Source organism: Falco naumanni, chromosome 12, assembly GCF_017639655.2.
Source record: "Falco naumanni isolate bFalNau1 chromosome 12, bFalNau1.pat, whole genome shotgun sequence".
NCBI lineage: Eukaryota > Metazoa > Chordata > Aves > Falconiformes > Falconidae > Falco > Falco naumanni.
In genome coordinates, this window is record NC_054065.1 from 19,007,975 (window position 1) to 19,022,669 (window position 14,695).

General features: G+C 37.8%; 1 protein-coding gene across 3 annotated transcripts in view; it reads left to right on the forward strand.

Moving 5' to 3' along the window:
* Positions 1-14,695, forward strand: part of THADA (THADA armadillo repeat containing) — a 161,986-nt gene that overhangs the window by 63,772 nt on the left and 83,519 nt on the right. For all 3 annotated transcript variants that reach the window (XM_040611455.1, XM_040611458.1, XM_040611456.1), the window contains exon 29: positions 10,075-10,243. In XM_040611455.1, the coding sequence (XP_040467389.1) occupies positions 10,075-10,243 (169 nt within the window). The remainder of the gene's footprint in view (positions 1-10,074; positions 10,244-14,695) is intronic.

Below are 14,695 nucleotides of genomic sequence, written 5' to 3' on the forward strand. Positions count from 1 at the left end.
TGATGCAGCTTTGCCTGTTTTTTTTCTCTCCCCATTATTTTCCACTTACGTTTACAAATTCCTTGCATATTCTTTTCAGTCTTCATTGCTCAGTTTACTTCAGATAAGGGGGGGCAATATTATTGCCATAGTTCACATCTTTTGCTTTTGAACAATAAACCCACTTATATAGAGAGGCATACGTAAAATTATGATCTTACTATTGTAACCTGTGTATACTAACGTTGCAAATCACAGAGTTCTGTGTTTTAGGCAGTGTGAAAAATGTGTATTAAATAATTGAGATTGATCCAGGTTTATTTTAGCTTCTTAGGAAGCGGAGCGCTTGATCGTGAATTCTGGGGCTCTCTAGGAGTCACAGATTAATCTTATTATCTTATAAATCTGAGAGAGCTTGCTTTTTAAAGAAATGTTTTAAGGAAAAGGACCCAAGTATAGTAGTATTAATATTTTAGAAGGTGGTGTGAATTTAAATATTCACTGATTAATAACGTTACTTGCATGTGGGTTGCTGTTTTGAAAAAAATATTCTTTGTTAACCTATACCTATTAGTTTTATTGCTCTGTGTTCTGTTTAATTATGGTAAGTTATATCTGTCATGTGCCCAGTTCAGTTCCATTGTATCCCTGTGACAAAGCTTGTGTAGGCTTCACAGGAATTGGGTCTGGGCTAAGATGGAGTAATAAAGAAACAAAATTCAAATGTAAAACCAAGAGTGTCTGTGAGACTTTGAGATAAGTTTAAAACCTTACACTGAATAAAGAGCACAAGATGGGGGAGTGAGGTACTTTTGATAAAAGATCTCTTCAGTTTGTTTTGGAAGAGCTTGATTGAAGTCAGTCATGTATACCTCATTAAGATTGCTGTTTGTAAGTTGTTTGAATTCAATTTCCCTGATTTTTGTTTTGTTTCACACATGTACAATTGCATATGTAGGTCTAGTATATTATCCTGTATCTGACTTGAAAGCAGCCGTCTGACTTTCTGTAGGCTAAACACTGCTATCCTTTGGTAAGTGGCCAAGCAAGATAGCTGAACAGTTGTGCTCACTGTGCTTCGTCTGCCTTTCTCCTCTATTTCCTTTATTGTACCAGCAGGAGAATTAATATTAACACTTGCCCATTTTCAACTGTCATTTCTGTAAGACTTGGAGTCTTATCAGGGATCTGATAAGCAAAGACATCATGTGGGAATGCCTTTTCATATTAGATTAAAAGAACTATGTATGTTTATTGCAGCATTGTTGTATTAAAATGGTTGCTCTTGATTACAGTTGTTTATAAAAGCATTTCTGGCTTTCTGTATCATATGCATATCTTCTCAGTCTTTGGTCTCTGGTTTTTTTCTTCCTTAATCTAATGTCTGATCAGTATAACTTCTTAGTATTATAACTGTCTGCAATAATTTATTATTTGGAATCCCTGTGATACTACTAGGAGCAGGCTCTGACCCATTGGAATTCCCTGTCCTTGCTGGGGAAGCTTGTGGGGCTGACCAGTCATTGCAAGATGAAGACAGATAGCCTTTTGATTATAGGCAAGGTTCTCAAAGTACATGAACTGGCATAAGCATTGGAAAAAAGAGCAATGTACACCTCTAAAACATACATTGTTTTTAGATTCTTTCTGTATTTTGCAGTGTTAATCTCTTGTTTGACACCTAAGATGGAAGTTTTGCATGGCTGGGGAAGAAGGGAGGGAGAGGAATGCATTTACCCTTTGAGCATAACTCCTCTTGTGAGCTGGAACTGGCTTGGAACTCTTCCATTTCTACTTAGTCTATTTTCTGTGCAATCGTGATTGCATAGTGAATAGCACTGATCTGTAAAAGTATTTATGGGTCACTGTAAGTATTTATTAATAAGAAAGTTTTAGGCTTTTTTTTAGCATATTTAAGAAATGGTAAAGAGTTTGTCGCTTTCTCAGTTTTGATTAAGTTCAAATTGTAGTCCTCTCTAGTACTACAATGTGCTTGATTGGCAGTAGGCTGTTCAAGACCTTCTGATCAAGTAAAAAAATCATTGTACATTTTGTATGTTCTTTGCTGTATTCCTCAGCCTTTTCTCTTAAACTGTGGGCAGTTGTTCTTTTCATGCTCAAGTGATGCTGATGGGGAATATTACAACCCCTAGATACTCATCATTGATTCCTTATGTATATATTCCTTTATATATTACTGATTCCTTATATATTCCAGATTTCACTGTGTTCATCTGTTTATTTTTCATTGGCAGATTATCATCTGAAGCAATTTAGGAAATATTCACAAACTGTAGGGACCTGTCAGATTCACGGGAAGTAGAAAGTGATGTCTAGCAGAGAAGTGTTCATGACCACTGAGAGGAACTATCTCCAGTGTTGCAGATTCCTGAAGAAGAGGGCCGATGGCTGGGATCCTAAGTTGAAATTTGGTGTATACTACTTCTCTTTTGAAATATGATTCAGTAAAATGTATGGGTTGCTCAACTGTCAACACATGATTGGCAAAGTTGTTGTATTATTAATTTACATACTTAAAATTACCCAGTCAGTAAGTACTTTGCTGGTCAGGATAAGTAGCCAAATATTAACATTTAGCTTGTTCCGCAAATGTATTTGCGGGAGGGAACATGAAAATGGAGACAAATAATGCATTAACTGTGCAGAGGATGGTAGGTGTGTCAAGGAAAACCAAGTACAATGATATTTTGAAAAGCCAGTATTTTTAACGAAAACCAGCCTAAGAGGAGTCAATATCGGGAGAGCTTTTTGGCAATGGGCTAGCTGCTTTTGGTGGTATGGCTGGAAGAAAAGCGTCTTTGAAAACCAAGATCCTTTGATTGTTTTCATGGGTCTGATAGTAAGTTTTGAAAATTGCTCTTGTTACATTCCTGTTTACAGTTACCTGAAGCTTTCTAAATTATCACGGTGTGCTGAGATTTGATTTATACATTCAGCTTCCCTTTCACAGAGTTAAAAGTAATGATACAGTTGCAAAGACAGAAGATAATTTGTCTACGTTTTTGTTGTCTTTTTTCCTGTTTTGGTAGTAAGTGGTATGTGTTTGTTTTAGTTATTCTGTAGTTGTGAAACATCATAATAACAATTCACAAATAACAAAGTTGAAATATGGTTGTGAATTAATATTTTTCTTTTACATGACCTTGAGTTAAGAGCAATTGTATTTTCTCTAGAATGCTGTGCATGAAAAACTAATGGAAGGAGCTCTAAACAAATAGTTAAATAAATGTAGAGGTTAGCTACCTGGAGATAATGTTTAAGATTTCTTGATGATAATAATGCAAGAAAAGAGATGTTATTTTAGATTGTCAGCATGTTCTATAGCAAATCTCCATTTGAAGATAACATATTTCAGTTGGTCTACAGTTTATACATAAGTAAACTTAATACCAGTTTTCGTAGGCTTATACCTCAGAGATCTTAGTTTGTTGGCTGGCTGAACCAGAGCAATTCAAGTTTCTGTTGTTGGTTCTGCTTGGTATCAGTTGGCCACTTCTTACAATAACCTAGGTCTTGGTGACTAGAAGAGAGGTGTCTGTAGTTTCTTCCTAGAAAGCCCTTGGAAACATATGGAGAAACAGCTCCTGGCATAGCCTGTGGGCAGCTTTCACAAATAAAAGGCTGTGTACTTTGCCTGCATAGTTCCTGCAGTATTTACAGCTACTCTTGATTCATTAGAGTGCTTGTGTGGAAAACATTGCCCTTACAAAAACATAAAGTTTTATCTTAATTGCCCAAGTTGGAAGAATAAAATACTTAACTTCTAGCCTCTATATACATTATGTTTGGGCAACCATTAACTTCACTTTAAAGAAAATAGATAAGAATGTAGAGGTTTAGTACTGCATAAATAACCTAAAATTAAACTTGATCTGTTTCTGTCCCTGGATACATTCAGACATTCATGTGTTGATTGTAGATCTAAAACCTCCGGCAAACTGTTGATACTTTTGTAATGTTTTTCTGCTTCTCAGGTAAATATTGAGATGCTATATCAAAACCCAGATTGTTCTGGGTTCTTTTTGGTTCTTAATTTCAGATTAAAGAACAAAAAATTGTCTTCAGGCCAATTACAATACAGGTATCCATAGTGGAATAAATTTTAAAAACTAAATGCTTTGGATACTTTAATTGCTAAGGGACACAGAACTCTAACAAAATGGGAGAGAGTTGTGTTTCTTTAGAAGTAAATACAAACGAAGGAAATCAATAAATGAATGAAAAAAAATAGGTACATGTATAGCAAATTATTGTTTAGATTCTAGAAAACCTTACTCTTGCATTAATGAATAAGTACTATCCTGGTGATTTGTCCCCAGTATAGGAGTCCAATTTATGTTAATTGTGTGGAAGAATGAGTATTTTTTAAATGCTATTTTTGGACCTCTGTTTGCTTGGAAACGTGTAATACTGAATTTGAAAGTTGCTAAAATTAGTCTTTAAGGAGAGAACCTGAAGGGAAAAAAGTGAACCAGTATGTAATCATGAGGAGTTGTTGTCTAAAAAAAGTGTATTTTTTTGAGTTATTTCACTTAATACAGACAGCACAATGCTCTTGAATCTTAATAACCAAACTCTTTCTAATAGGAACTGAATCGGTTGCTAAATACTTGTCTTTGTGATCCCCATCCATGTTTTCCCCTAATGTAACGTCATGGTTTTAATTCTTGCTTTAGAGCTGATAAAATAACTGTATAGCTGCATGGTGCAAGAAAGAGGAAACCTGTTTCTCATACAACTTACTGTGTCTACATAGAATCAGGCAGAAGCTTTATTACAATTTTTTCTTTCCAGTGCATACGTTAGGACCTGGTGGAATAATTAGCTCCAGGGTTTAAAGGATACTATCTATTTGAATTTTATTTATTCAAGTTTTTTAATCAGTTTTATCTTTTAAAAACCTAGAGGCTGTTAAAATGCTTTAACTAGCAGGCAGAGTTGGTTTGTTTGAACTGCCAGTCTGCCTTTCATGCCTCATGCTGCCCTCTTCTCCCAAACTCTTTTTGTGATGGTGGTGGGATACTTGATTTGACTTACAAGATTAGAGGCTCCTTCTGCAGAAATTCCATTCCTTGTTGTTCAGGCTGTTCTCCCATTGTTTCAGTTCTGTTTTCATGGCTGCTGTTCCCTCTTCCAACACTTTGTGAAGGCAATGGATGTGAATGTATTTCAGCTGAGAACAAAATGGTGATGCTGCGATACTATCTGTAGGACTGCATAAAGTACTGTTAATAAGCAGTGACATAATTAGTGATGCAGAGATCACTGTGACAACATCAAGCAAATTTGGAGATATTTTCTCCTTGTTAATCCTTTTAACAACTGTAGGTATTACTTAATATAATGGACATATTTTCAGGTACAGATGTGATTATGTTCAAATTAGATCTATTCATTTGTTTCTGTAACCTTCATATAAAAGGTAATCCTTACTTGGTTTGTTGAGTTGGGTAACAGAAGGTCTGTTGAGGGGGAGTAATAAGAAAGGAAGAAAAATAAGCACATAGGAAACACCTGCAGTTTTTTGGTTTTGGGGGATTTTGTTCCCAAAAAAAAAGTTTAAGATATTTTTATTTACAGCTAGTGTTCTGTTGTTTGTAGCCAGAGTAATAAATTAGATACTTTGATGTGTGCAGAGGAGTATGGAATCTTTGTGCTTTATAAGAGTTGGTCATAAATCTTGTCAGTTAGGAAGATTGTTCAGGATCTAAGTGTTAAAGCTGGAGCGGAGGAGTGGAAATGCATTGAATCCACAGTTAAACAAAGTGAAACCTTCTCAGATTTATTGACTTTTTGTTCTTGATCATGGCCTGTTTGAAGTAAACATGTTTACATCCAGTACCTCGTGCACCTAGATAAACAGTACTGAGTTCAGCGTGGAGTACAGCTTCAATAGTTGTTAACAGCCCTCAGGATTTAATAGGAATGTATCACATGAGGATTTTGAACGTTTCATTGCTTGTTGCTACCTTGAGATACAATAAAATCCAGTTAGCATACTGGATGTTTTTACATAATGACATTTTTGATACTTCTTAGTTTTTAAAGTCTGTACATGATGTGCATGTAAAGAAAGTGTCGCATACTGAAAACACTTCCCCCCCCACCCCCAAGTATTTTTCAAATCAAAGACAATGAAACAGTTTTAAATACAGATTTGCACACACATATGCCCTAACAGATGCCAGACTCCTTTGCTTGTACTTGCCTGCAGAGGTGATGAGAAGAGGCAGCCTGCAACAGATTTTAGTCATGTTGTTGGCAGGTGAAGCTCAGAGTCTGGATGGTGAAGGGGCCAAGGTTGGAGGTCCTGTTCCTTTCTGCAATGTCCTGGCAAGGCAACTGCCACCACTGATCTCAGGGATGGTAGTGTGTTAAGCTGCTGCAAGAGGAGCAACCGGAATAGTTTAATAGACTTAAAATATTTCTTTCTTTAAGCTGCTGGGTTTTGCTGCAGGTACAAACTGAGTTACAGTGATTACCGTAATTGTGTAATGGTTTGTCTTGATACAGCTTAAGAGATTGATTCCCATAGTTATTGCTAAATCCTAGATAAAATGAATATTTAAGAACACAGGTGGTAGACTCAGTGTTAAGGTGTGTAGCTGATCTTAGACGCTGGTATAACAATAAACAGAAAATTGCTACATTAGGTTAGATTGTTGGGTTTTGTTACTCAGTTGTATCTGCATTCACTTCTTTCACTTTTTGAGAATTGATCCTGTTTAGTTTTATTAACAGGTAAGAGACTATATCTAAGTGGGATCCAGGAAAAATCAAAACTGCCTGTTCTTAATTTAGGGTGCTGTTAAAGGTTATGGAAAAAGTATTGTATATTTTGACATTCTTCTGGCAAACTCTTTGCATGATTCAGGAATGAAGCCAAATGCCTTCAAAACATGAGAGATGCACATATAAGTGCCTTCAGGGTATGCAGAAGTTCAGGGATAGGTCACTAGTGGTGACTTGGCATGATACCTTGCACGTGTATGTGAATGGAGTGTTTTTGAAATGTTATCAGCGAGTTTCTTGCCAATTTTCTTTGAGTATTAGATTTAAAAAAATAAAACTATCAAAAAAAAAAAAAAAAGAAGAAACAGTAGGAATGTTAACCCCTCTCAGATTTGGGAAGCTATTTGCCCGTGTGAAATACCTTCCTTATGTTCCCATATGTTTTCCTATAAAGCAAATACTTTACTGTTCTTCAACTTAGTGATGCTTTTGTTCCTTAGTAGTGACTTTGCAGGAGTGCTCTTACGGGGATTTCCACCGAGATGTCAGTTGCTGTGACTACACTGCACCCTGTGTAGCAATCTGTAGTATGAGAAGTTAGCACTAATGTACAGCAGGGGCCTAGTACAGTGGCAGGTTGGTGGCTGGGTTGCCCTCTGGGCAAGTAGTAGCTGTGGGTGTGCACTTCCCTTAGGCACAGAAAGTTGCAGAACTGGGTCCCCTGTGTCCTGGGCAAGCTCCTCAGGCACTGGGCACACCTGTGTGTTTGCTCAGCAGGAGGAGGAGGACAAAGTTATTGCCTCCTGATTTAAGATCCTCAAAGTGCAACACAGAACTGAATCTGAGGGTCCCAGTTAGGCTTCTTGAAGCCCTTGGCTTCTGAGGTTCTTACAGAGAACAAACAATTTTGGGCATGGGGAGAGGTGAAGATCAGAGTCACCTGTAGTTTTGAGAATTGCAGTTTTGCCTTATATACATTCAGTATAAATGCTGAGGTGGCATCTCTGTTGAGGACCCAGACTTTTGGCAGCTGAGACAATTTTGCCTATTACATGAAATTATTTTCTTCTTTCTAAATGTAGAGCTGTCATTTCTATTTCTATAATAAATTTGATAAGATAACAGTGTGGAACCAAGTTTGATATGTAAAATCCTGTATCTCCATATAGATATGTGCATGTGTTACAAGTCTTTACTGTCATTTTTTGTAGGACAGCCAAGTTAAAGTCAGGTTATCTAATAATTGTTCTCAACTCTATTTTTTGTTACTAGGAAATCCCCCACAAAATTCCACTCTAATTCATTGCATTGCGCTTGAGGAGAAAACCCCCTCTGAAGCATGTAGTGATGGAAAGTACCCTTGCACAAGTTAGAGGAAACCCTGGCATTTTACCCATTTTTCCACGCTTCCTGTTAAGGATGTCAGATTCCTTGGAATTTGTAAAAGGTCATGAACAAAATAAAGAACATTCCTGAATATACAGTTAATAGCTAATTAAAAACTAGGCATTCATTACAGTATCAGTGTTGCTTGTGTTTGGAAAGGACATCTACATGTGAGAATCTCTTGGTTAAGAAAACACGGTTTAAGCAGAAATAAAGAATATGTTGCAAACAAATCAATTCCCAGGCTTGTCTACTGTGCAGTAGAATTAAAATGTTTTTGTTTAAAAAAAAAACAAACCATGCTAGTTTTTTTATTAAGAGCTAAGGTGACTTCCTTTTTGCACCCTATCAATACAGAATTAAAACTTTTCCATATGGAAGAGCCTCCAGTTGTGACTGCTCTGCTTTTGCATTCTGTTGTGAAGGACAAGCCAATCTTTGGAAAGGAAATGCAAAGATGATTCTTCAAAAAATCATTCCCTACAAGGGTAGACATGGGGAGGTGGAGGATAGAACATTTTGCCATACTGCAAGGATGAGAATTCCCACAAAAGCCTGTCATTCAAGGGCAGCATAGCTCTCTACTTTCTCTAAACAAGGTCTGTGTATTTCAGGCATACCGTGGCCTAACATGACTAAAATGTCAGAACTCTTATGCTATTTCAATTAAGTCTATTTACTGCCTTGTGTTCAAAACCCAATTAATTCAGTTGCTGGTTCAAGGTGGAAATTACTTTCTGATTTTCTTTGATGTGAACTAAAGTAAACTACTATTTTGAGATTGATTTAAATTTGCTAGAGATATTTGAAACCTTAGAATGCCTTTTAATTTCACTTCATTTTTTAAATACATAGGCATGGTGCTGCAGGGCTTGTTTGGGAGAACTCAAAAGTGGTTCACCCATTTTGGCAGGGGAGAATCTCAACTACATGTGATTTTGTAAGCTGAAAATATGTAAGAAGCGATTCAGGAAAAGGATGAGAGGGTAGGAGGAGGGAAGGCCATCTCTCTGGGTCATCACAGTCAGGTATCAGAGCGTATCTTCTGCCATACTGCATTTGACATCGTCCAAGTCATTTGGCCATTCATTTCTAAACCCTGGGGTAGCTTTCTCAGTTGTCTGGGACTGCGGGTGGCTGAGTTGTACCTGCCTTCCAGAAATTAACACATGCAAGCGTTCCTGGCTTTGAAAGGCTTAGCCTAACCCAAGAACCAAAAAAAAAATTTTTATTCACTGCAACTCAGTATACGTGCTGCTGAAGTAGTATACAGCTGGTTAATGTGTTAATATAGCTGAACAGTTAATTCTATGTATATTCATAAATCTACAGCCAGTTAAAACTATAATAATATTAAAAGAAAAAAGGTTCTTTTTGGCCTGTTTTATATGCAGTCTTGAGTCTTGTCAGTTAATTTTTAATAAACAAAAAATATTTATTTTTTAGATACTAATTATAAATAATAGAAAAATATTTTCCAATGTGTCTTATTTCCTGCCTTTAAATATGTTTTAAAATACAGTGGGAGTTATGGCCTAAAATTCCAGTAGACACCATGTTGTGTTCTATGGAAACATCTGATTAAGGACATATTTCAACATTTCAGTTAAGTGAAACTCAGAATACTTACTCTACAGCAATCATATTCAAATGTAAGAGAAACATCAAGTAAGATGGAACGAGACCATATACTTACTTGCTTCATGGAATAACTGCATCTTTTCGTTTTCTTAGGTCTTTTTTTTTTTTAAACTGTATGCATTTCTGAAGCCTCCAGCATGGCTCTAGTATGACTTATGTTTCTAGGCAAATACTCTTGCTACTGAGAAGAAAAACTGTCTATTTGATTTCTAAGAAATGTGTTCTATTTTTCATTGCATTATCCTTTGTTTTGTTTTAGCTACAGCAGTGGATTGCAGCTGGGTAACAAATAATAGGTATTTTTTCTTTTTCTAGGTGTGGGCACTCTCCTGTGTACCGTTTACGTGAGATGTCAGGTCGGGCCCTTGTTCCATTTATTATGGTAAATGAAGTACCACATACAGTGCTGTCCTTGTTGGAGGGGCTTCCAGAGTCTACCAGTCCTTGCCTACGACAGAATACTATTCATGGAACACTTCTGCAAGTAAGTTCTTGGGGGTGATTTGTCGTTTTGTTTGTTTTAGGTTTTGTTGGACTTTTTTGGTCATACTTCACAGCCAGATAACATGCAGTGAGTTGTGCTGAATGTTCACACATTGTCAAAACATGTATGAGGACTGCTTTTGAATTAATTCTATCAGATGATAAATGTGGAATTCACATTTCAACCATCATTAAACAGCTGTAGGCTGTAAATACCAACATTTAGCTTTCATATAATGCTTCATCTCTGGAGACTGAAATGCTTTGAGAGCAAATATATTTATCTAAACTTATCTACAGAGAGATCTATGTGACTAGCCCAAAATCACAGAGCAAATGTGAGACAAAGCTGAACTCCAAGCACCAATAGTATTGCAGATACTGAGATTGCTACTTACCTACATATTTATATATTACTTCATTTACTTTTCCTGCTATACCAGCAGCTTCCTGTCAGTTTGCTGTACAAGTTGTGATAAGCTTTATACTGTATTCTGAAAACACTCTGGAGAGCGGCTTGCTGTCGGTTTGGAATCAGAAATTTCTTCATTCCCCATATATCGTTCCTTTGGTTTATGGCAGTCGGTTCACTGTGTTTGATTTTTAAGCTATCATGGTAATAAGTTACCCATTTTTATTGCCTGTTTTTCATGAGCAACCTTTCAACAAAGCCATATTGTACGTGATCAGCTCTGTTAGTTTGCCGTAGTTGGCAAGCTATCTAGGTACACATTGCCACTGTAAACTGTGTGGTGGGGTTTGTATGGGTTTGTTTGGGTTTGTTAGTGTATCTTTTCCAGCATATTATTTCCTTTTAAAATCGTGACCTTGCAGGAGACCTGGGACAGGGAAATGAGTGAAGTCCCTCTAGAGCCGTAACCGTCCACTTTACCTGTAAAGGGTTTCAGCCAAGTGAATCTGGATTTGGTTGTTCATCATTACAGTGAAGGTTGTCATGGGGTGTGGGATGATCTGCTCTGAAAAGCAGCTCATGCACCTGTCTTAGACCTGTGAGCTGTTGCATCTGCATGGGAAGGAGGAGATTGCCAGTGTGTCACAAAACTCCTGAACCTCCTGAAATGTTAGAAAGAGAGGGTTATTCCAACAAAGAGAATTAAGTACTTTCTTGGTCCAAAGTTGTTATAAACCTGGTTGTGAGAATAGGGACTGGCTGTAGTGTTATAAAGCTACTGCCTTCTTCTTAGTGATCTGGAAAAAGTAATGGTGGGTTGTTCTGAATTCTTTGTCTTTAATTCGTTCATGTTAAGACAATCTTATGCATAGGTGTAAGGAGTTTTCTTTTCCATACCTATAAGGCAGGAGATATTCTCAGGGCTTTAATGTAATTTTTGATCAGTTTTGGTCAGCAACTAGGAACTACTACTGCAATTGGTACTGTAGCAGGGAGAGACAAGTTGTGTTCAGGGAATGACATTCTTTAAAAAAAAAAAAAGACATCTGAATCAGTTATGCAAAGTCTTCATTTAGCACTTAATCAGATTTAGTGTATGACTGAAACTGAGCTATCTGTTGCTAGTTAAAAATAACAAAACATTCAGAAGAAATACTGTGGGTTGATAAAGATGTGCAAGAAGAGAGGCGGTGGTGTTTGATGTTGTACCTCTAAACCACAAATGCCAGGTAGTTCAACACAAAGTTAGCATGCACCTCCTGTAAATAGTACAAAGAGCAAAGTACTGTGACTTTCAGGGGTTGTTGGACACATGGTTTCAGTTTCCTTTTTATCAAGGTAATATGGGACTTGCAAAGCTGCTGCTAAAGCTTATTAAACTGCAGAAAATTATGTTATGGGACTGTTTGTTAAAGCACTGTCTCTCTGAAGGCTTACCTGAAGACACAGTGATCTGGCAGTTTTTGAAACTGTTTGCACTGCACTTCTATGACACAGTAGAGAATTTAACTTCCTCTTTCTTACAAAATCAAACCAAAAATCCCTATTAAAAAGTGAGTCTGTACAAAACTCAATAAAATTTAGATTTTGCCAGCAATAAAAGACCAGTAGCTTATGCAAATGGATTTAATAAATCTGTTTCTTTTGTTGAATCACATTAGTCAGTTGCTGGCTAAATTCATTGCCTGAATTTTTATTTCAGTGTTCATATGTTGTCAAGCCTTGAACAGGAAAATTGGAATTACTCAAGACTTAAAGCTTATGTGGCAGTGCCAAATGCAGGAATCTTGACGGTATATTTCAGTTATGTTTCAGAGTTATGTAATCATTTCATCTGTTGCAAGCCAAATGTTAATTTATAGAAAGATCTTTCAGAAAGAGTTCAGCATGGAGTGTTTGTCCAAACATGGCCTGGTTTTCCAAACGCTGAGATTGACAAGGAGTGTTTTTTGACAGTGGTTACAAACGTGCTGTGTTTAACTTCAGACCTTTGCATTACGTGAAATATGGCTTTTCCTCACGAGTGTGGTAACTGTGGCTCAATTTACATAGGGATCTGAATGTGCATGAAGATAAAATAATCTTACGGTTTACATGTTTTACATAAGAATTCTTTTCAGGAATTGTCTAGAAGGAATACTGCTGTTCTGTACTTGTACAGAGCTGATGATACTCTTCAAGGAGTAGTTCTGCATCATAAGTAAATTCATTGACTTGAATAAGACAAAAGTCTTTTCTATGACTTAGTGCTTGTTTTATGACTGCAGTTTCTACTTGCTCCGTAATCCAAACTGGCATGAGGATGGCAGGGGGGAGGGAGTCAAGTTTGTAGCCCACAAGAAAATGTGGACATTTTCTGCAGGCCTTCTTGAATGATGAAATATTTATGGCTTCTTTTGTTTTAAGATCTAGCACTTTTAGCTGATCAGATGAAGGGAAGAGCTTGTCCAGAGCTTTATGTAGACACTTCTGGAAGTGTATCCAAATTTATGACTAGGGAAGCCTTTATGTTTGTGAAACTCTGATTTTTGGCAATTGATAAGGAACTTATTCTTTATACTGAACGAAGTCCAAGAAGGTAACTTTCTGGGTATACTAGGGAAAGAAAGTTTGGTCCTGGGTTATTCCTGACCATGGGCCTTACTAGTAAAGACTGAGATGAAGACAACATTCAGTACCTCAGCCTTACCTTGGCCAGATTAATCTCCAGGTGGGCTCTTGCTTCCCTGAATGCATCTCTGCATGCTTGGACACTCTTTCTCTCTTTTCCTCCCAGGTTACTTATCCCTGCTTCTACCTTCTGTATACTCCCTTTCTATGTTTGAGTTTTGCCATGAGCTCCTTGTTCATCCATACAGACCTCCTGGCACATTTGCTGAACTTGTAGCTTGTTGGGATGGACTGCTCTTGAGCTTGGAGGAAGTGGTCATTGAATATCAACCAGCTTTCTTAGACCCCACTCCTTCCAGTGCCTTATCCTACAGGACTCTACCAGACAGATCCAGGAAACAGCCAAAATCTGCTCTCGTGAAGTCCAGGGTTGTGATCTTGCTTTTTGCCCTGCTCCCTCCTCTCAGGATCCTGAGCTCTGCCGTCTCGTTGTCACTACAGCCAAGGCTGCCTTTGACCTTCTCATCCTCAATGAGTCATTCTTTTTCATAAGTGTGAGGTCCAGCAGAGCACCTTTCTTTGTTGTCTTTTCTATTGCTTTTGTCCAGTACTTGTCAGCAGTGCTCTCCAGGAACCCTCTGGATTGCTTATGCTGTGCTGTGTTGGTCCTCCAGCACATACCAGGGTAGTTGAAGTCTGTCCTCTGTGAGGACCAGGGCCTGAAAAACACAAGGCTGCTTGTAGCTGCTGTAGAAGGCCTCATCCTCTTCTTCCTGGTTTGTTGGCCTATAGCAGACACCCACTACGCTGTCACCCATACTGGTCTGCTCTTTAGTTATTACTCACAAGCTCCCAGCTGGCTTATCATCCATCCCAGGCAGAGCTCCATGCATTCCAGCTGTTCTCTCACATAGAGGGCAACTCCATCTTGTTGTCTTCCCCACCTGTCTTTCCTAAAGAGCCTATACCCCTCCATTGCAGCACTCCAAACACGTCAGCTATCCTATCCTGTCTCCATGATCCCAACAAGATCACAGCCCTGCATCTGCACCCGGACTCAGTTCCTCACTTGAACCTCTTTGGGTGCTTTAACAGGGACCCCAAGCATGATTTGCCCAGAAAACAAGGCAGCACCTTTAATTCATCTGGTTGTATATTATTTATGATGATTAAAAGGAACTCCGAAATGCATTAACTTCCAGATTGGTTTGCCAAGGAAAGCAGATGTTGGACTTTTGTTTTTATCTTGTGTGAATCAGTTAACATGATTGATGCTGGATTTCCAAGGCTGTGTGATGTGCATAAACCTATAGAATCTAGTTGTTGTTAGTACGGTAGAATAGCAGCAGTATGGCTGGAGCTTTCAGTCACAGGGTTTATTTCTTTTTCAAATGAAAGAATCTGCACATCAACTGGGTCATTATCTTGTAC